General features: G+C 36.9%; 1 protein-coding gene across 4 annotated transcripts in view; it reads left to right on the top strand.

Moving 5' to 3' along the window:
* Positions 1-24,250, top strand: part of LOC145992892 (uncharacterized) — a 184,872-nt gene that overhangs the window by 108,449 nt on the left and 52,173 nt on the right. For 2 of the 4 annotated variants that reach the window (XM_083129282.1, XM_083129275.1), the window contains exons 7-8: positions 18,194-18,348; positions 20,568-20,775. The exons of the other annotated variants lie outside the window; for them this stretch is intronic. In XM_083129282.1, the coding sequence (XP_082985408.1) occupies positions 18,194-18,348; positions 20,568-20,775 (363 nt within the window). The remainder of the gene's footprint in view (positions 1-18,193; positions 18,349-20,567; positions 20,776-24,250) is intronic. 4 annotated transcript variants of the gene reach the window in all.

Raw genomic sequence — 24,250 nt, 5'->3', positions numbered from 1 at the left:
CTATAAAATTGAACGACGTTCCTCGTTTCTACTAATAACAACAAAAGCAAAATACCCTTAAATTTGCTGTGTTGAGCCTATCGTTCCAAAATATATATATAGCTTGATATGTCTTTCTGTAGAATCCACACCCATATCCCATGTGGTTTCATAAGAATGTTGTGGAGTTAGTGAGTTTTATTACATGTATGATTTGTATGCTGCCAAGTAAGCCAGACCCAACCCTTCTTTTGGAGGAACACTACAGGATACAGCAGTTTATTGTTATGTTCAGCTTTATTGAATGCGATATGATGGAAGTTCCGCTTCCTTGCCAGGAAGATTTCGCCAACCTTCAGGTGATATGATCTGCCGAGCTTAGTGTACGGGATGGGTTTATCCTGTATTGTCTCGTGGGCCCCGTGTGGATTCCTATAAGGGAAATAGCCTCGGGTAATTGGGTTGTAAAATTCTCATAAAGTTTGCGGGTACCAGCACATCCTTGATTTTGGTTCTCCCCCCTCCCTCGTCTGAGTTCTGAATTGTATTCTCGTGCTGCTTTGTTGTTAAGGTGTATCTATACAAAGGATGATAAAGGCTGTAAGCTGGTGATAAGAGAATAGCGCTTCCCCAATATACAGGAGAGATCCCATGATGTTTCGTCCAAGTTCCGGCTCTGGTTAAGACTGGAGGCAAACTTCAATTAGTGGTTAGATAACCAAAAAATTTACCAGACATTGAAAAACCGACCCTTAAACGATTAAGTTCGTGTAATTGCCAATTCTTCTGTAACGTCGTTGATTTGTAATGAAAGGGTCTCGGGTTCGATACCAGGTAGAGGCACGTAGTGATTCGGATTTCACTTTAAACTTATATCCAGTCCCGACTAGCCTTTCTGCGCATAAAGTGGTCTTAAAAACAAGCTCAAATAAATTATCTCTACATGTTTTGGGCCTCCCCGATGGCGCAGTGGTAGCGTCGTCGCCTTGTAATCAAGGGGTCCCGAGTTCGATACCCGGTGGAGGCACATAGTGGTTCGGATCCCACTTTAAACTGTAGATCCAGTCCCGATTAGCCTTACTGTGCATAAAGTGGACTTAAAACACCAAATCAATCAATCTCTACATGTTTTGCTGAAGATACCTAGTTCAACTTTCCTTCAGGACTGCTGTAACCACAAAGCAAATAGTTGCTGCGTTAGTTTTTTAGACTTTAGAGAAGTAGGCCGGAGAGTGGTGCTGATCGCACGACCAATACTATGACGCAGTTTCTTCCTCTTCTGGATAACTGTAGCTGTTGAACATTAAGAATGTTGAAATCGCAGAGTTTAAAATGCAGACTGACGTAAAAAAAGACGAGATTGTATTTGCGCCATGTGCAATAGTACACCCGCCCATTATGGGGAAAGGAATATTTTTAATTCTTCTGAAAGCGTCGTTACTAACGTGAATAGTACCACCACCCCGTATCCACCTCATCTTAGTGGATTTGGGGAACGCTTGCAGCGTATGTAATCTGTTTGTTATCACCGTACCGCTTTGCCGAGTCGGAAGTTATACCGAAAAATCTCGACATAACTGTCGTTGATGTCTGCGGGTGACATTTTTTTTTGTTGAGAGAGAATTGTCTGTTCCATTGTCTCTCGGCATGTGTATGGGACTGTTCTTGGCGCACGAATGTGTTTTCATGTGCGTAGAACTTTTTCCCCGGTTCCCTGTATTTAGGCTGTGGCTTGTCGCTATTCATCCAACTTTATCCAGCGTGTTTTTTGCTGAGGGAAGTCTAAACATGTACTGAGCATTGTTGTAATTTTTTTTAGGCGACTTCCACGACTGTCGAGGGTTAAACGCAGCACTGCATATTAAAATTCTGCCGGAAAGATGTTTTTGTGCAATCTTCTCCATTACTTTTATTAAGATAAAAAAATTCCACTTGTGGATTAGCCAGCCCGGTCCCCTTTACATGTTGAAGTTGAATCACATCAACAGGCCTATTTTGGTAAATACTCATTTATTCCAAATTTATCAAAATACGAACAATGTATTCGTAGATGTAATTCTCCGTTCGCTCCACTTCCCCATATTTTATGTGACACGCACCTTTTGAGCTTTAGGTTAGTCTGTATGTAACATTTTATCGGACTTTTCAAAGGGCATCAATGGGTTTGTAGGACCAAGCTCCTGCGTGGTCTCTCGTTAAGGATTTGCTTTTTCATTTCATTTCTTTATTTGTCCATCACAGGACCGAAGTCCCATTTGTGCTGAACATAATGTACACAAGTTAATGTTAATAATATACAAATATACACAAATGTTAACAACAATGTTAATTTACTACATAAAATAATGTTCATATTTTTGATAGTGTGACAACATATAAATACGGTTAGAACTCCTTTACAGACAAATCCGATAAAATATAATGTTTTTACAGAATTTTGCGCCTATTAACATTACATGAATCGAAAAATATGACTCATTAAACGATTCCTGAGTTCTTACTATTGGAGAGTTTTTTGTATGTTCAACCTTGAGACTGGCGTGTAGAAAGGTGTTCTGTTGTTCGCTGTAAAGGGTGTTACATGGAAGGTTATTCTCTCTAACAGCTCAGAACATGGCCAATCTCGTCTTACTAATTTACGTAAAAACATTAGATCACTAAAAACTCTTCTGTCTTTCAAGGTATTGAGACCAAAATGGCTACATAATTTCTATTATGATATTCAATATTTCTTTTAAAACACAACCATTTGACCATTTGCATTTGTATCTTCTCCACCGCGTCCTCCCAAGTCTTACGCTGAGGATTTCAGATTGAACTGCAATATTCTAACATCGGGCAAATTAGTGTGATATATATATTATTTCCTAGAATTACTTGGAATAAAAAGTTTGTATTTTTATTTTATTTAATTTTTAACAGGTGTAAGCTTTCGATGTAATACGTAAAATTTAAACAGAATTATTCACCCGATATAGCTTGTAGGCTGAAACCTATTAACTATACCGCAGTTTATGGCGACGCAGAGAACCATACTTTAGAATTCTGGTTTTGAAGTACCCGCCTTGGTTTCCACCAAAATCCGCCCCGAAGAGTAACGGCTAAGGTACATTGTACTGTTCAGACTTCCCCTGAATCATCATCCTTACGGCAACCAGGAGGGTGTCAACCAAGTTTAGAGAAATTTCCCTTTTTATACAGTAAATTTGTTTCCATTTATCCAGGGCGACGCCATCGTTGCTTTGTACATTCATATAGTTTCAAGTCTTTTACAATATTTTACAATTTTATTGTATTCTGCAAAAGAGTCAAAATTCTGTACACTATTTTTTTAGTAAGAAATCGGTTGGAAAAACCTTTACATATGTAACAATAATGTACAGGGTGTACCAAAAGTCCCTTTACCCCCCCCCCATTTGAATTGTAGACAAACCTGCAAAATTTTATTTTAACAGCATGCGTATGATGTGAGGATGATGATATACCATTAAATCAGACCAATGACCGCCATTTACTCCACAGGATCTGTGTGCACACCGCCATTTTCATGGCACAGTATTATTCGCCTCCAGGTGCGATGTGAAATCCTCCGTAACATAAGATGTCAGATCTTGATTTCAGGTGGCCACTTTAAGAGAATACCTCAATGATGTGTTCAGAGACAAATGGATTGGACGAGGATCGCCAAATTTACCAGCACCTCTAAAATGACCACCCCAAAGTCCAAATCTGACATCTTGTTATAATGCGCTATGGGGACACTTGAAACAGAAAGTCGCCCATAATCGTTATCAGACAACTGGGAAACTTCAAGAAGCTGTTCGCAGTGCGTTTTCTTTCCTCACGCCAGCCATGTTACAGAGGATTTCACATCGCACCGGGAGGCGATTAATACTGTGCTATGAAAATGGCGGTGTGCATACAGATCCTCTGGAGTAAATGGTGGTCATTGGTCTGATTTAATGGTATATCATCATCTTCACATCATACGCATGCTGTTAAAATAACATTTTGCAAGTTTGTCTACAATTCGAAGGGGGGGGGATGGGACTTTTGGTACACTCTGTATATTTAATCATTTCGAGAAGCGGAGTTAACCACATATTTTTTCTACAGATGATTCAATTAGCGTGTGCAAAATTCGCAGTCGACTAGGGCGCCACATGTGTAACTGCTTAAAATCGGATTGGAAGGTATGAATGTTACTACTCATAATTTGATTACCTTTCCAACCGTAATATGGAAGAAAATGTCAAGATTTAGTTGAGGTGCCACATATCGGACTACTTTTTTGGTACCGTGTACTGGAGAAGAACTTAAGGGGGAAGAGTTGGAGGTTGAGGGTGAGGGTGGTAAAGTTTAAGGCTCGGCTGGACCTATGACATGCAAATGGGCGATTTTTTCCAAATTTTCCTCTCCATTTGAAAAACTTCTTGGATATTTCAAAATATGAAACATTATATCAGCTTAGAATTCCTTCTAGAGCATTGACGTGATTTTTCACGTAGTTTTCTTTAACTGTTGTTTTGTGATTACAGAAGTCTATTAAACTATTGATAATATCTAGACAACAATGAAAGAAAACTACATGAAAATTCACGTCAATGCTCTAGAAGGAATTCTAAGTTGACGTAATGTTTCATATTTTGAAATATCCAAGAAGTTTTTCGAATGGAGAGGAAAATTTGAAAAAATTCGCCCATTTGCATGCCAAAGGTCCAGCCGAGCCTTAAGTCGTGGACAAGTTAAATTCACCCCAAAAAAGGAACGAAATGACCACAATCACCCCCTGGCTACTTGCATTACAATGACGAATGGTCAGGTTAAAAGCTCGCCACTAAAAAATTCTATTCAGCCTTGAATTCAGAACGCCTCACAAAAAATTTTTTTCCAAGTTTGTAAGTTATGTACTCTTCAATATTAAGTGTTTCTCAAAAGAACGGGACATTTTGAAACGGAGGTATAGAGTGAAGAATAAATAGTTGCAAGATATTTAATCATGGGAATGTATAGTACAGAGAATGCCATTACACATACCGCTAAAGAGATGGGTATGTTTGTGACTTGAATATGATGACTAGGGCTAGGAAGTTGAGGAAAAATCCTTTTTTTTTCCTAGTGTCCGAAGACGAGGCCCAACATAATATATGTTCATTTTCGGTCATTGTAGGCCAGAGAAAGATGGGTTTTATTTGTCCTTTTTTGCCTTTTCGGCTTTTTTTGGCTTATTGGTCCTTTTTTAGCCTTTTTTAAGTCTTAACGGCTTTTTTTTTTCAACTTCACCTTCTTTCGACTACGTTTTTACTGCATTCTGAGTCCGAATCATCATCAGTTCATCACCTCTTAAACATCCTTTCTGTAGTAAAGAAATAAGAAACAGAAATAAATAAATATATGTGAACCATCCCTGAAATGAGAGAAAAACATTTTTGGACGACTGAAGCAGGTACAGTACAAGGCCCTTTAACCATAACTGGAAGGTCGCGCTGTAAGTGGCAACTTTCTCTTGTTTTGAAGCTTTCAGCACGGTGTATACGACCATATACATTAAATATGTAATTAAAACTGAAGTTATTAATTAATTTGGATCACATTTATACGTCCTTTTCCCGCTTTTAGGTCTTTTCATAGGTCTTTTTTTTTTTTTTGGCAATTTATAGGTCTTCAACTTCCGAGCCCTCATGTTGACCTTTTCTGAGCAGCCGTTTCTGCAGTCGTCGAGGAACATTCTGCATGGCTCGACGTAACATGTCCACAGGAATCTGAACGATTCTTCATTTGTAGGAGGTGTAACAGATCTATGATCAGAGATCAGATAATCAACTAAAAACTTGGTTATGTGGAATTCTAAGTCTGGCGTTTAGCTAAAATGTAGTGACTTCCGTACACACGTGACTTGGTCCGGAGAAGTCAGGGAATTGTGTTTTAACAAAATTGTAAGACACACTGAACACACATGCACCAAAACGCCCTATTTTGAACATTCATATTTATATCTCGAGGCCTCTTCGGAGCATCTCTAAAGGTTGAAGTCACCCCATATCCTTTAGCAGATTGTTGTCATAGCTACGAGATGATTTATAGCTCCCGCCAACGCGCTTCTATCTTCGTCCTTAATATGCGAGGTTTCGAGAACGGCTTGGCGTCGTCTGGGTGACTTGTTGAATGCCCGGAATCCAAGACTATGTGACATATGAGGCATGAGAGTGATGGAATCCATTGAGAGGAGAGGGAAGTCATTTTCCCTCGTTATCCTTTGCGAGCTTCTCGTCTCCACATCCGCGTTCTCCAAATTAAATCACAACCTCATCTGCGAAATTCTTTGAGGATGAACTATATGAATACACTTTTCGTCCTCGGCTAAGATTACTTGTCGGTATTCGCGGCCTGGGCGCAGTTTATTAAAATAAGGTTTCATAAGCAAACTTGATATAGCTTCACCAAGAAGAGAAAAAATACTCTAGCGCTGTCTCTGCATCAACAGCAAGCGAGCGATGTAATCAGCTGCTTACCATGTAATCCTGCCCCTGTGTTGCCAAAATGGCTTCAACAAATGCGTTCTTGAACGCATCGTCGTCGCCTTTAATCAGTACCAAGTTTTTGTATCATCAGTGTGTGTTCTTTGTGAGTGTCCCTTCGTTAATTTCATCACATCATCCCCCATCCTCCTCATCGTCGCGATTAGCCAAACGTGTCAGAAAAGCGAAGTAATATAAACCAAATGAATCGATCAATCATCACTCATCCTTATCGTTGCGATTGGACAAAAGTGGCAAAAAAGCGATGCAAAGTAAACTATTTCAGCTTCCAATCTTTAGTTTGATACGGAGGAAGATTGCATTTATTCCTGAAGGTTCATTTCCAAGTGATACATGTCGACAGTCACGTGTCGCTTCGGTTTGAACTACTCTAAAGTACTGCACACGCTACACTGCAGTTCTGCACTCCAGTGGTGTTGCGGGCGTATTTTGCAGAAGTAGTTTTGAATTGGAAACAGTCCACTAAATGACGCGCAACATGGGCCGGCGCATGTTGCGCGTCATGAGTCTGGAACTTGTCAGAATGGAAACTAGGCTTTAGGGACAACGCACACGTGCACCTTCAGTATGTAGAAACATCCACAGCACATGCGCGACCAACAGACCGATGCGACACGATGCACAATATTGTCGCGTCGCTTCGTTACGAACGGAAGCATTTATTCCTGAAAGGTTGTTTCCAAGTGACACGTGTCGCTTAGGTCTGAAATGTGCTCTAAGTCTGTGAACGAGAACATATGATGGGAGGGGGGAGGGGACGACGACAAGATCGCGATATGAAATTTCGCGTCCTAGCTTCTTTTAAATCAAGAATACTTAGGTGGACAGGCCATGTGGCTCGAATGGGAAAGGACAGAAGAGTTTACAGGATTCTTGTTGGGAAACCTGATGGTAAGAGACCGGTAGGAAGGCCAAGACGAAGATGGAGGGACAACGTTGAGATTGACCTAAGGGAAATCGGTAAGGATGGAAGAGATTGGATTGATCTTGTCCAGCAGATGGAAGGCTTGTGTTGCTGCATCCATAAACCTTCGGGTTTAAGAAGGTGAGAGATACTTTTAAAGAGCCCAAACACCCTCTGTGATATTTAAAAATGTCATTATACCATATTTGTGTTGTGCCTGTTAAAAGAAATTAACCATAGCATGTTCCGGAATTACGGAAACACAAAAACTCGTCGTAGTCGTTTCGCTTTATGGCCACGACGCGTATGAGACAAGTTTTAACCTGTCGAAAGGTTATTTTAGTTAGATTTGCCCATCGTAACACACTACGGTATCCACTCCGCGACGGCTACTTTTCTTTAATCGGCTCGAAAAATAAGCTAAATAACGGAAGAATGTCATTTTTCCTTCGTTACGTAAATCAGCAATGTAAAACAACCTTGCGGTTATGCAACCCACAGCACGGTGCCGTCGTGTGGGATGCATATGTACAAGGATACTCGATTTTGTCTGGCAACTAAGTGCAACGTGGCTGCTCATTTGCAAATAAATTAACGCAGTTCCAGACTCGGAGATTATCATTTAGAACATCGTGGTTTATGAGCTCACGTGACAAGTATCGTACACCTTCTTTTAAACCGGTTGCTAACAGGATCTTCTCCACTTTGAGGAGGGAAGAGGAGATGGGTAGAAGTTATACTGAAACGAACTTTAAAGTTTTCAGAGATAAACATTCACACAGTCTGTGTAGACATGTATTCTTTGGAAGTTCTCAATCACGTTATAGGATATTGCCGCTGGAATTCTGGTAAAAAGACTAGCATTAACTCAATACTAAGAAATAGCCTCGGTGACTAAGGACATTGATTTATTGGCTCACTGTCTGAAGGGTGAAGTTCGAATCCCCGTCAGGTCATAGTGTTCCATGGCGTTGTTCCATCTTCATTGTATATGATCATCACTTATTCTCAACGCCACGTTTACTGTAAAGAAAATGGAAAAGCGGTGCGTTAAATATAAAACCAGGAGTACCATTAGATGTTGCCAGGGTTCTAAAGGTCCAGGAATTTTAAATAAATGCAATTCCGGTCCAGGAGAGAATATCAGCAAGCGTAAATGGGTACTGAGCCGTAAGGAATCTTTTTACCCGTGAAGTATTTCAGTTCGGACCAGGAACCTTTTTTCTGGATCAAATTAAATCCGGTCCAAGTTCCATATTGAAATGAAACTACACAATTTGGACCGAATTTAAATTGTGCGAGAGAAAAGGTTCCGGTCCTGTTGCGGAACCCAATAGAACTCATTAGGTGTTCCTGGACCTTGAACAACCCTGGATGTTGCTGTATTTTTCTTAATATCTTCATAGACATCGCTTCGTAACTGTTTCTTAAAGAAAATTTCTACATATATAATTTTTCAAATTAATAAATTGGTGTGATAATGTACGAGAACCTTTTTTTTATGGTTCGTCACGTTCCCTAACTTTAACATTTTTTTCTTCTGCATAAAGGTATTTCACAGAAATACAGCCGAGGACTTTGCCTCTAGTTTTCTCAATTTTATGTTCGTGTGGTCGTCAGGTGCGTTTCAAACCGCTGAAACTTTTGCACAAGCCCCCTGCATCTTTGAAGTCATTAAAAACTGCAGGCCCAACCTCCCCCAAAGCGTTCCCGCAAGTTTAAGAGTTTATTTCGTAATTCCAGAACTTTCGCTAGAACTTCTCAGTGGGGAGGACCAAAGGGAAGGCTGTGCTTTGTGGCGGGGAGTAGGGGGCAAACCCTTGTGTGTGTGCGAGAGAGACTGATATAGTTCTCACTCGCCAATTCCAGCATCGAAATTTTGCAAAAATATAGAGCATATCCCCATGCTTGACAACGATCGGTTCCGAGCTCGATTCCCGGCATTTGTCGATTTCATGTAGCCGACCTCCGTAGCGAAGTGGTTAGCACACGGGTCCCGAGTTCGAATCTCGACATGGGTGTTCTTTGTGAGTGTCCCTTCATCAATTTCATCATTATCATCACTCATCCTTATCTTCGCGTTTAGCCAAAAGTTGCAGAATAGCGAAGTAAAATAAACCAATTCAATTAACCAAATTTTCTTTTTTCTGTTTATCATTTTAAGTTCTATAAAGAGGAATAGTTACTTACTACCACATGAGTTCGTGTTTCACTCGGGATGTAGATATATGTATGCAGATATTACATAATATATCAGCATTCAAGTAAATATGAGGTAATTAGAAAATGGAAATGAATGCCACACCTGTTGAAACAACTTTCACCTTTCTGTCGAAACCCCAGCTTATTTCTGCCTGCCATATTTATCTCATCTAAAACCTGTACCTGACGTAAAAGTAGCGATCGGAAATCTATTGAATTCTGGAAATCATGGGTGAAATGTGCACACCGCGAATTTTGACCAGAAGGCAGGTAGAAAACAATGTACTCTAAACACTGAGCGACAGTGGAGGTTGGAGGACAGGAGAGAGAAGAAAAGGCAAGAACATTTACACATTCTTAGGAGTGAAAAGATGCTTTTCTGCCCACTTGCCACTCCCTATTAAAAAATAACAAACTTTTTGTTGAAATAATAACGGTAGCATTTAATAGAAATTAGAAGCAGACTAAATTTATGTACATAGTGTTCTGATTTTCCTTGTTAACGTGTTCCCTTACAGAAAATGTGAAGATTAGCTTGATGCAAAACTCATGGAAGTTTTATCGTTATCAATAGGAGGTTTTCTCGAAAGGAGAAAGGGAAATTATATGAAAACCTTAAAAAAGTTGTTGCCACAACTTTTCCCTTTTCCTGCTACTTTAATTCTTTCTTTTTAACTTTTTGTGGCTTTATATCATAAATCTTTCCTCCACCACAGCCCAAGGGAAATGTCAAAGCCAAACATGCGTTTGTTGTCATTAAACTTTTTACCTGTGGGAACTGAAGTGAAATTGGTTTTAGCCAGAGCATAAATGATCCTATATATAATAATTCCTTAATTGTTTGTACTTACAAGGGAGAGTCAAATCAAAACCTTAATTTGTTTTTGTTTCGTATCTAGAAGATTTCTGTATTTAGGGTTTTACAAGTTTGTTGCATTTTAGCACAGACTATTGCCGATCTACATATATTTTCAACTTTTAGTTAGTGCCTGTTTACATTAAGAAGAAGAAGTATTTTAGGTCCACGTGCAGTCACCTATGAGCCGCTGCGAAGGCCTTTCCACCCATCTGCCTGCGAACTGAGGCCATTGTCGAACTTTCACCTTCATTAGTAAACTTGCTGGTGTACGTAGTAAGCATGCACAGAGATATTGAATTTTCATTTACCAAGAAATTTCTGTAAGTTCTAGTCTGACAGAGGGCAAGAAACCAGTCCTCTTCACTGGTGGAAGTGTGTATAGAAGGCACCATCTTTAAATTACAAAAATGACGTTTTTGAAGCTCACTTGATTAGTGTTTCATCCTTGAGGTCGTTTTTTAAATCACAGTTGATACCTCATGTAAGTTTGAGCTGTATGCAGTCTGCCTTACAATTTTTCTTGAACTTTCAAGGTTTTCATTTGACTCTTGTAGTATTAACAGTAATATAAATTGTGCAGTGGACAAGGAGAAGTCTGTACATTGTGTGAATATGTTTGGAAGTTATGGAAAACACTTCAGGTGCTTGATGCATTAGCATATCGTAATGTTTGTAATGCAGCACACACATTACGAATGCATATTAATGGTAGCAGAAATGACGAAGAACTTAAGGAGGTAAGTGATTTCAGTTGGTTTTGAGACGTGTCAATGTGGGATCCTATGAAGCAATAAGATTTTAAAACGAATACTTCAAATTCTGAATCTCTTTTTTCAGTCATTTTATTGCTGGTTGATACGAGGGGCGATCAGGTTGCTCCGACCCTAACATAGAAGGAATGACGTCACGATTGATTTTTTATTTTGTTATTGTTTAGTGATCCTTTATATGCTTTCAATCTGAATTGCAAGTCTGAGTAGCGTACAGTTTTCTTTTTACAGGGGTTTAACTGAGTGAAGTTGTGTCAATGTGCCAGAATGGAGAAAACTGAGGTGAGAGCTGTGATTAAATATTTTGTGAAGAAGAAGTGGACGGTATCCAAAATTCATGAGGACTTGGTGGATACATTAGGGGACAGTGCTCCTTCATACAGTATGGTGAAGAGATGGTGTCGTGAGTTTAATTGTGGGAGAGAGTCGTGTGAGAATGAACATGCAGGTGGAGCACCAAAAACTGTCATGACGACCGAAAACATTAACAAAGTCCACGATATCGTGCTGAAGGATCGTCGAGTCACTATGCGTCATGTTGCTGAGATGTGTGGCCTGTCATATGGCACTGTGCAAAACATAATTACCCAGGAATTGCAAATGAAAAAAATTGCTGCAAGATGGGTCCCTCGAAACCTCACCCCAGATCAGAAGCGCACCCGAGTGCTCATCAGTCAAGAACTTCTTGACAAGTTTCGTGCTGACATAGACGATTTCCTTGCCCGATTTGTAACTATGGATGAAACATGGGTCCATCACTTCGACCCAGGAACAAAATCACAAAGCATGGAGTGGAAACACCCACATTCTCCACCAACGAAGAAGTTCAAGATGAAAACGTCAGCCAAGAAGGTGATGGCCTCAATTTTCTGGGACTGCAAGGGTGTCCTTCTTGTGGACTATCTACAAAGAGGCCAAACCATCACTGGCACATACTACAGTGACCTAATCAAGAAATTACGTGATTCCATCAAGAAAAAGAGGCGTGGGATGTTGACCCGTGGTGTGCTCCTTCACCAGGACAATGCACCTGTCCACACCTCACGCATTGCGAGGGCCGCTATGGCAGATGCATCGTTCGAATTGCTGCCCCACCCACCCTATTCCCCAGATTTGACCCCCAGTGATTTCCATTTGTTCAAACATTTGAAGAATGACATTCGTGGGCAAAAATTTTCTGATGATTCTGAGGTGATAAGGGCTGTGGACTCATGGTTGGAGGACCAGTCGGAAGAATTTTTTTTGTAAGGTATCCACGCGTTGGAGCACTGATGGGAGAAGTGCATTGGAACTGCAGGGGAGTATGTTGAAAAATAAAAAAAATTGAAACCCTATTGCCGCTCTTTCTATGTTAGGGTCAGAGCAACCTGATCGCCCCTCGTACACTAAGGATATGTGTTGGATGAGATACCATTAATTATGTGTCGTAACGTGAGAACATTTGATCATTATTGAATTGTTCTCAATTCTAGTCTGTAGAAGTACAGAACTTCACCATACGTAGATGTTTTATATTTTCGGTATTTTTCTTTTATCGGAACGTAAACTACCGAACAAACCGATACATAAAGAATAATTGCCACTTGTAATTTACATGATAATCGGCAATGTAAGATTTATGAAATTTGCAAATCTTGCCATCGCTATGCTAATGTCACTAATTAATAGTTTCGTACATCGTGTATTGCGAATGAGTTTCTAAGCAGGAAGATTTACATGAAAATTGCCGTTTCTACTTGAACGAACCTTCCATCGCTAAACGTGGAATTATCAGCGTTTAGCAGAGTGCATTTCGTGAAGTTACTACGTACTGATGTGAACTTCTGCATGTAAATTGTTCTTAAACCTGAAGATGAAGACAATTCCTAGGATGCTAGAAGTTTGAAAGAAGAACGATTTAGGGTAAGTTGAAGGAAACAAATCCTTCTTTATCGTTTAAAGCATGGGGAAGTCCACACGTAGATATGAGCTTTGGAACAGTAAATTTTGCTTCGTGGTGTTAATCAGAAAGAAAGGTTGCTTGAAATAAACATACCATAAAATTGTTTTTATTGATGTAATTCGCTGTAAGCATATCATTGCAATGAAGTTGATAATATGGAATCAACAACTTTCTTTTTCTTTGTTCAGTTGGTTGACATGTATGCATTTAAAACAGCTGTAACAGACGAGCATGAATCAGGGAGAGCTGTTTCATAATTTGTAGTGCAGTCAAAACTAATTCTGTATTATAATGTGTTTATAGTTGCAACACACCTTTGAAAGTACAGCGTCTGTTAGAAATATTTGTTCTGTGTTTAATCACATTGTATGGCAAACGACCATTGTGTCGTCTTATTCATCTATTTTGAAAGATTAGTATTTGTGTATAGGCTTTTACTACACATTATTCTATTTTCAGTTAGAGACACAATATGATTGTTTCTTTCTTCCATTAATTGTATATTATTATTGCTTACGATAGAGTAAGTATTTTTTCATATATTTTTATATGCATGAATAATATACTTTAAATTTGTTTTATTTTTATTTTACAGGTGGCTTTTATAAATAATATAAACTTTTAGAAAGGCCAAAACCAACTAAAACTGACCAACTTGAAGATAAGTGTTATTGGAACAACACCTCTATTAAGGTAAATATTAAACTTTTTTTTGCAATACATTTGTTAACCGAAGAGTAAAGGTTTTCTTGCTGTATACTAATTTACTAGGTTTCAAGATGGAATAATGTTTGTTATTATAGTTCGCCAAAGGAAGCCATGTTTTTAACTGCATGCTTTCCTTTCATTTAGGGTTATACGATAGCATGGTTTAATATGCAAATTCAACATGCATTTTACAAATGTGTGTATTGATCACTTGTAGAGAAATGTTTCGCTGTGAGCTATATGAAAGTTCTTCAACAATTGCTTTGAACAGTAATTTTATAAATACATGACTTATTTTTTAAAATAGTATCTCCATGTTGTCCTACGAAATGTACTTTGGCTTGATATTACGCGCTGCTCTTTAGTGCTGGAGAATTACGCCACCAATTAAGAAAACTTTTTTATTTTCCTGTTAATAAATTGCCAACGTTGACTGGAATATTGTGGGATGTGAATTATCTTTTCAATGTCCACCGAGTAACAAAGCGACAGATAAAGTTGCTTCGTTCGTGGTTAAAGATGTGCAATTGGAACTGATCACTTGTAATTATATCTTGTTGTTAACAGAGTAATCATCCTTTTGCTTGCTTTAAATAACTGCTCTCTGATGAAGGGAAAGCATAGAAGCTCTCAAAGTTTTACATTTGCACTTCACATCGTAAATTAACAGACCTACAATTGATTCATTATGGTGAATGAATATTTCACGAATTAATCAATATCTCACTGAATCAGGGCTCAGTTGCAGAAAACCTCGTTTACAAATAGAAACATTTTGCCTTTTGGACCGCATTATTCGAATACCTACATTAGTGAAATCTGTTGTCTCAGTTCAGACAATTTGCCTCTCTGAAATCTGTCAAGATTAGATTTCTGGCACTGCTTTCCTATGTTTCCTTGTTGGATGCATGGTAGGTTGGTTGAGTACTGCATAATTTTATTTATTTCCTAGTTTTAATATTATAAATAATAGAAGAGCCAAAATCTGATTTTATTTTTTTCTCATTTCAGATAACCAAAAGACTGAGAAGATCTTCATAATCTTTATTAGTAATCTCATGGTAAAACAAGATAAAAATTATAATCGGTCTTCTGTTATGTGAAAGAGGAATGATTTGTAATTAGATTTTGGTTCTTTATCTTATTTTATGTCGTAGTGTAAGAAACAACGTATGTTATGTCTCTATGTTTATCATACGACGTTTTAAAAGCTTGGTGTTTTGGTGCAGGCCACTGTTAAGTTACCGGTACGATATTTGTATGCCACAGAAAATTCACAGTCAGTTTTAGAACATGTGCAATATATAATTGGCTAAATTAGCTTGGATATTGATACGCTTAGAAACAGATCACTTTGTTGTCAGAAAGTTCAGAAAGATGATGAATTGTTCTGAAAGAAAATTTGAATTGTGGTAATTGCTCCAGTTGGTATTTGATAAAACACATAAAAATATAAACTAAATATCAATTAATTGAATTCGGAGAAGAAGATTACTTCTAAAAAAGTCAAAGTACCTGTGCAGATCAATTTTTGGCAAGAAGATGAAATATTTCATTCCAGTAACAAATGCCGGTGGTGCTATTTTCATAAAATTCTTGCGTCTGTTCCCTGTTCCAACCTGTACCTCACTGTATGTTCTGTACTCAAGATGTTATTTGTTATATCAGTTGATTAAGCCTCGATGTCCAACCGGCAACTGGTTTTCTTGAGGTTGGTGATTCGAATCGTTTCAACAGCCAACTTGACTGTTGTGTTTTTCACAGTTTCATGCACCCACAGATAGTGATAATCTAAAATAGTTGTGTGAAATGGATAGTTGACTGTGGTCCATTGAAGCGGATAATAACTTGAGGACTACAGCTCTCACAAAAAAATACACAAACTCAATAATTTATTAAATATAAAAAGAACTATGGAAATATATTTCATTTTGATATTAAGTTAATATATACTGTAGACATACTTGAAGGTATGGTGTAACATACAGTACATGATGTAAGAAGAAGTACACAACTAGAAAGATGTATTGAGATGTTCACTGTTTACAAATGAACAATAAACTTTTGGAATCAGTTGGACTCATTTAAAGATTTGATGGCAACTTTCAGAATTCAGTAATATACAGCCTATTTTAATATTTGAAAGTAGAAAATCGATGCAGGTGGACGTTAACTCATCTTTTTTGGAACTATTAAACTTAACCTTTGTCACAACCAATTTCAAGATTTGACTTTAAGGAAATGTATGAATCAGTGAGAGAGAACCTTTCTGTCTTGCAAACAGATCTCAGGTAAATTTTAATTAACAGTTAACGAGAATGGAGTGCAGTGGATAGGAACAAGTGGAAATGGTAAGGAGGTTGGCAAATATTGATACTGAAGATTGGATTTTAATGGTTTCAATAGGATTGGAGAAGACAGAACTACTACAGTATTCAATAGGGAGGCAGAGGTAGAGATGCAATGCAGGGGCATTCCACGAAAAAGTTGTCCTCCTACTCCATGTAAAACAAAATGAATTAATATATAAATTATTATTGTTTTTAATAGCATTAAGGTTTAGATGTTTGTAAATGCATGTAATTTACACATTTCACCAATAATTGTTACTAGCATCTGCATCACAGACAAATGACGTCAATATTTGCTACATTTTTAAAGTATCACACATGTAACGCACTTTTGTTAATGCTTTTCATGCATTCATCCATACTAGAGGTTTTTTTTTTATTTGTTAGCAGACACCATAAAGTACTTACTATAAATATTTTAATCAAATATCATGTCTACAACCTTAAATTTTGTAGGTAAAATGTTACACACGTAATGCTGGAATGCCCCTACAAGGGAATGTTATTGTTTCAAGGAGCAGATCTTTGAGGAAATTTTAATTAACGTGATGAGCGAGACAATTCAATATAACATGGCAGTATGAGGGTTGTAAAACCACAGGGAAAGATAAGCTTTGTCTAGTAAGGCCACCTTAGTTATCATATCTTGTTCAGTTTTGAAGAAAATTGCATGGTAGGCCACTGATTAGACCATTCTGTTCACTAAATTTCTTGTCAACAGAAACAGTTACAAAACACTAATCATGCACTAAAGTGGCTGAATATTATCATTATTATTACAACTATGCAGAGGGCTGAAAAATGCCATAAGAACATGATTAGGACTGACCTCCATTGTGGGGTGGTTAGTGTATTGCACTATGAATCCAGAGGTCTTAGGTTTGAACTCTGGTCAAGCAATCATCACTGTGCTTGTCCCTTCGTTCTTTCCCACAGTTCCTCGTTTATCCTCATTGCTGCGTCAACCCAGAGGGTAGAGAAGCGACAAAGAATAAAATAATAATAATATTTTCCACAGTTCCTCGTTTATCCTCATTGTTGTGTCAACCCAGGGGATAGAGAAGCGATAAAAAATAAAATAATAATAAAAAATAGAAAGAACATTACCAGAAAGAAAATTCTTTCCGTTTTTATTGGAAAGGCAAAGAATAGAGATTTTAAAAATTAGTGTTTTTTACATCAGTTTTTATCTTACGGCAATACTGAGAAAAGAATTTGAAATGTGCAATTAAAAAGAAAAACATCAAAATGCCATTACCATGCCTCTACTCTTCCACCATATTAGAGATTGTTATTCTCAAGTTACTGTGAGCAGTACAAATTGTGTTTTGAGTGTACGAACAAGATGTAGGAAATATTATCTTTTCCATTTGCTACTTGAGTGAATATCCTGAATGTGGACTTATTTTCCAAAAATGTATGCTTGAGCAGATACTTGATTGAGTTGGTGTTTTAAGTCCACTTAATGCACAGTAAGGCTAATTGGGACTGGACCTACAGTTTAAAGTGGGATCCGAACCACTATGTGCTTCCAACGGGTATCGAACCTGGGTTCTCTTGATTACAAGGCGACGACGCTACCACCCGTCATCGGGAAAGCCCCTTGAGTAGATAAGCATGTACGTATATTTGTAATACAATAGTTTAATAAAGAATGGATTTTCTTTAATAAATTGTTAATGAACTTTCTCGTGATCACTGCCTTGTAATCTTGTTGTCTCATATTTGGTACCACATTTACAAGCTTTTCTCTTCCAGATACTTTTTTCTACATGTAAGACATCGACTGTGCATTTTATCAATTTATTATATTTTGTTTTTTGAGTAGAATGAAGTATTTGTTTCAGTAAAATTTTTACACAGTAAAATAAAAGAGAATTGATATTGAAAAATTTTGTGAAGCGAAATTATATTGATTTTTTAAAATATTTCATTACAGGATTCTACAGTGCTTCCCGCACTCTGTCAGGCTTTAATCACTTCCTGCAGAAACACATGGAAGTAATTGGTCCCGATATACATTTTCCCAGAAAAAGTGAGGAATTTGCTGATGATGATCATTTTGAAGATTTGGAATCAGATGTACCTGGCATGGTAAGCATCAGATGAAAGTCAGTTTATGCAACCTAACCATTGAGAAAAGAAACAGATTTGAAATTGACAGTATCCTGGAAAAAGAAAAACAAATAATATCGTAGTTGAGCACAGATGAGAGTTTTTCAGTCCATCAATAAGTGATAATTTTACAGTAGTCAGTTCACATCACAATTCACACATAGTAACTACATTTTTCAGAGTTTATTCGATGTGGTTGACATTTCATTAAACTTCACAGAACCTTAGAACTGCGTTGATGGCAACTTAAAGTATATAAAGACCTGAAATATTCCTTGACTGTTTAAATACAAGACTACAATTTAGAAAAGGAATAGCAGAGTAAGGTGACCAAATTTTGTATACATAATTTAATAATAAATTTTCATTTCCTGAATATTAAGGTGTTCAGAAACCTTTTATATAACCATAGGGCTTGGAAGTTGATGACCTAAAAGATATCAAAAGACGACCTAAAGAATGGATTTAAAATTATTGAAAAATGGCATAAAAATGGTAAACAATAACTCAAAATAATTTTCGCTCTGAAAGTAAAAGCTTGATTGTTTTTAAATTACAAAGGAGTAGTTGAATAATTCAATAAATCCCATGTTTGGTTGTTTAAACTAATGAAGCAAAGGAAGAAAGCAATTAAGTGCTTTATAGTTTTTTTTGTATTTTTACTTCAAGGTTACATACAATATTCCGGAAGGTTTTTCTGTATAAATCATTCATCTCCTTTCAGAGTGGGACTTCCACGATTCTTTAGTCGGCCTGCATCTGAAAATATAGTTGTGTTTTACGTAAATAATTGTTTTCAATACTGTGACTAATTTTACTTTAAAGTACAGCAAGGGAACCTCAAAATAGGCTTCACACAAAATTTTAATCCATTGCCAAAAATTTCAGTTAAGTTCAATATTGTGTTTTGCCATTGACCGTATTTTCCATTGATGACGAACTTGCTAAAAGGACCACGTTAGGAAATGTAAATATGTAAGTTTTGCTAGTAAATGCATTTAAAATTCACGAAATATCAGGGGAGGAGAAAAATAAACCTCAAAAATGAAGAAGAATGCAACAAAAAACCGCAAGAAATACTGAAAAATGACCTAACAGCCCAAAAAAGACCAAAAATGGAAGATGAAAACAGCGTTTTCTGGTTCTAACTGAAGTGAAACAGACTGATATCAGGTTTAACATTGTTTTTAGGGCCCAGAGAAAAGATGATTTTTCATCAGCTTCCGAGCAGTGTTATTTTTACATTAAAAATATACTTTGTATATTCTATGAAACAATATGAGTTCTTGTTTCAAGTCCACTTGTTGCACAGATAGGTTAATCAGGGCTATACGTACAGTTTAATGTGGAATCCAAACCACGGTGTGCCTCCTCGATGGCATAGTCGTAACGTCAATGCCTTTTAATCAAGGAGCTTTGGGTTTATACTATGTGGAGGCAATAGCCGTTCTGATCGTATTTTAAAACTGTAGGTCCAGTCCCAATTAACATTTCTGTGCATAAAGTGGACTTAAAAACATCAACTAAACTATGTGCCTCCAACAGGTATTGAACCCAGAACCTCTTAATTACAAATTAATTACAAATTAATTACAAAGGAATGACTTTACCACTATGCCACTGCGGAGGCCCATGAATACTTTTAGTTTTTTTTAAAAAAAAGGTTGCGTATCTTTGGATAGGCTTGCTAATGATAAATTTCATCTTTCAGTACAATCTAAGTCCCTGCTAAATCAAGTGATTATCTACTATAAATTAAGTATACCTTTTGCAAAATGTAATGGAATAAATTTAGTTTTTGTGTGTGCGCGCGCACGCGTGCGTGCACTGACCACTTGATATTTTTGAACACTGCAAAAGCTTGTTTACTAACATTCAGATATCAAGTTCTAAACATTCACCTGTCAACTTGCACTATTCTGAAGGCTCTTCTTCTAGTTTACTATAAAGTGCAAATTTTGTGCCAACTACAGATGTCAATCACTCAACATTTCCACTCATTATATAGTCCAAAAGGATAGAACTTGGAACTTTAAATATTTTGGATGCTTTTAGAAATTTAATTTCTCACTGGAATATTTGAGCGCTTAATTACTGAATGTTTTCATTGTACACTAATTGCTAAATGAGATAAAAAATATTGTTCAGTTCTTGCTTCTTAATGTTACATACTGTATATATTTCAATTATGCTTGCAGGTCCTACTAGGTGAAGGAGTTTATGTAGAGAGAGAGAAGCTGAGGAGAGTTAAAAGAAGTGATTATAAGAAGTTGACGAGAAGTTTGGCATCATTGTTGTTTACACCAATTGAATTGGCAACATGCTCAGTGACTGGCCAAAGATCAAGCAAGGCACCAAATTATGTGAAGCCTGCCCTGGATAGAAGAAAAGTGATGGCACTTATGGGTAAGAATTGTTGGCTTTTTGTTTTAAATTACATTGCAAATATCTTTCGCAAGTTAAGATCATAGTTCAGTGTACAAATGGAATGATTTTTTTCAAAAACAATAAACATTGCTTATGGAAACACAATTTTCGATGTAACGTTCTGGGAGAACACATGCTTCCCTCCAGACATTTATTCTTGTTTGTTTAATTGTGTTTATGTGTTTTTAAGAACCGTAAACTGAAAGAGAAATAATTCTACAATACAAGCAGTACTAACATTAGGGCACCTACTAGTCTGGAGATCCTGGAAATCATGGAAATGTCAGGGAAATTTTCTGTTTCTGCAGAAAGTCAACTTTTTTGTACTAGTGCACTAAAACTAGGTTTTTCAAGAAAGAAAGAGCAAACAAGAAATTTAAAACTTGTTTACAAACTATACTTCAATTTGATAAAATAATCCTGTGCTTTACAGCCCATGAAGGGCCTTGGCTTACCTACCGACTGCCGGTCTCCCTCCCACGCTTTCCTTCGTCACCTCTAAGCGTGGAGATCTAAACCAGGATTGGAATAGTCGGGGGGAGGGGGGTGTCAGCCCAACGTATCCGCGACCGGTTTACACTTACTCATTCGAAGCTCCCCAATTTCCTCAGGATGGTGGGTTGCCACTGGACCTATACACAGGTCGAAAATTCCTGAGACTGAACCCAGGATCGATACTGACTATTACCAGTAGTTACAGAAATATTTCAACTATTTTCATGTAGAAATCTACTACAGTAGGTGACTATGGGAATTTACCACTTTCTTGTTGCTTTTTTTTAGTGTGTTTGGTAAATAGTGATTGGCAACATTATGTGTGGTATTAAATTGTACTATAATTATGTATTATTTATGTAGTAACTTACGATTGTTTATAAAAAAATATTATTTGTTAATCATTAGTCAATACATGGCAAGTATCACATAAACACTCTCCCCCCTGATACTTGCTTTCCACCCCATTCCCTACTTGGTACAACCTTTACATGTGTAGTAAATATTCCAGTACTTGGTTTAGTGAGATTCTAAGTGTGCATTTAGCTGAAATATGGTGGTCTTCTGCCAGACATATACACTAATTACCCTAATGATTTGGTCTGGAAAAGTCAGGGAATTAAGTTTTTGGACATCCTGGTACATACAACAAAAATTATGGAAACTAGTTTGAACAAGATGTTATGAGAATTTTTTGTGTTTTTTCATATGGCTGAGTTGATACCGATGCTGATACATTGGTATCGGAATGTGCCTGTTTGTATTGGCTTATACTTTTCCAGTATTTTGGCTTTTCGTGGGATCAGCAAAAGTGCTATGCACTCTTTGGCAGAGTGTAATTATTATGGAAATTTTGCAAAATTTGAAGTTTTCGTTCATTATGCACCACTATTATGTGAAAAACTGCATTTTGTGATTACACAACATATATTTTAATATTCAGATGAAATGCTTGAATACTTTTAACTAAAACTGTGGGTAATTGATGCATTTATTTGGAGTGGAATAATTACACAATAACATTAATCAATATTTTGAACAACCTTTAATTGTTGCAATTTTCAAGCAATTTTATATGAATCATTCACATAAAATGTCATTTCGTGTGTATTTTGATAATTACAGTGTTACAGTTTGGTAGAATGTAGAAAGTAGGAATTAAGATAGTGTACCATTAAGTACTTAATGAATTTTCAATTACATGTAAAATATGGATAAGAATTATTCAGAATTATTCTAACAAATACACTTCCTTTTGCAATTGCATCTTCATGCTTAGATAGGGAATCAACTTTGAATCTTTATGACTGGAGATTTTTACCAATGGTTTTGAATGAAATCACACAAAAAGGAATCGGCCCCCATTGTGGAGTGGTTAGCACATCGCATTACGACACCAGGGGCTTCCGGGTTCGAATCTCGGCCTGTGCATGGATGTTTGTAAGTGTCCTTTCATCACACTCATCCCAATCTTTGCAATGTCTACATCAGGTTACGAATTTAGTTATTGTGTCAGGTTTTCTAATAGTTTTGTTCCAATTTCTTGCAAGTGTTTGGCAAACAATAGTTTTTGTTGTATGGGTGTAATCTAATATGCTGAGGACAAATGTGAAGATATTTGATTTAGAAGAATTAGGTAGAAAACTAGCAAAATGCAATGCTAGGAGTTGACTTGAATGTCATATACAAGGTTATCACAATGCATTTTCCACTATTATAGGCTTTGTTACTTACTTGATTTCAAATTAAGTCAAAGAACCTTTTATAAATAATTTTCTTTTGTGCTCAAAAATTGCTGCTTTCAGTAAACAGATAGTTTAAAAATAATAATGGTATGTTTTAATTTCATGCACAGTGGTTTTCTATTTATATTTTTGTTATTTAGCATCACTTTCGTAACGAACCGTATAATCTTATGGATTGATATGCTTTTCTGTCACTTTTGGCCAATTGCAACAATGAGGATGAGTGAATTTTAGATGAAATTTATAAAGGGACCAGTGAAGTGGCATCTCCTGACCCTGAACTTAAGGCGTTGGCAAAGAAGGATTGTTAACCCCTCCCCCTCTTATGTCTGTGAACAAATATTACAAATTTTCTCCGAACATTTTTGGTGTAAATTAAGAAATATTTAGAAAAACATTAAATTACATAAATTATTAAGTAAATACTTCATTTAAAATATTATATTTGAAGGGTAAAGAGAAGCAAGGACTGCCAAAGAACAGTTTGAACGAGAAAATTAATGCTCAATACAATTAATTTAATACAATGCAATTGCCATACAAGTAATTTTTAAAGCACGAGTTTCAATGATCTTAACATATGTGGACATTTCTAATTCCAGTGGGGGAGAAATTCTAGTAACTTGGGATGTTGTATGTATTATATATTTAACAACCCACTTTGACTAAAAGTTTGGAACCAGAGGGGTTGCTGGAACTCCCATCACCCCCAACAAAAAACATTGCAAAATCGCTAAAATGCACATGCACATTCCCGGTTTTTCCCCTTCCCCTTCATTTATCCTTCCAAAAATTAAATTTTGAAAAATCAACTGCTCATTACTTACAGTTACGTGAATTCCAGCTTTATTCTTCTTTCTTTAGAGAGACATGAATTTCATTGTAGATTTCATCTCTCAGAACATCCGAAACTAAATTTATTAAATCATTTTGAATGCCTGCAGAAGTACCACGAAAAACTGTAGACTTTAGTAAATGTTCTTTTAATGAGGGATCAAACTTGGCACTTGCAATAAGGAATTCCATGTAATTGCCCTTATTTAGAGATGCTGCATTTTCCTCATGGCCTCGGAATGGCAGTTCTTGCTTTGCTAAATAACAAATAATCCTCTTGAATATTTCCCTGTTCTTTTTCACTTTTTTATTGTGTAGCTCTATTTCAGCTTTTCGTTGAGTATCCAAAAGAACGTCAATTCTAGTAGGGGTGGCAACAA

This window comes from Lepisma saccharinum, chromosome 1 (genome assembly GCF_977018435.1).
Source record: "Lepisma saccharinum chromosome 1, izLepSacc3.1, whole genome shotgun sequence".
Taxonomy (NCBI): Eukaryota; Metazoa; Arthropoda; class Insecta; order Zygentoma; family Lepismatidae; genus Lepisma; species Lepisma saccharinum.
Note: the sequence above shows the minus strand (reverse complement) of the source record. Positions and strands in the feature narration are given on the sequence as shown.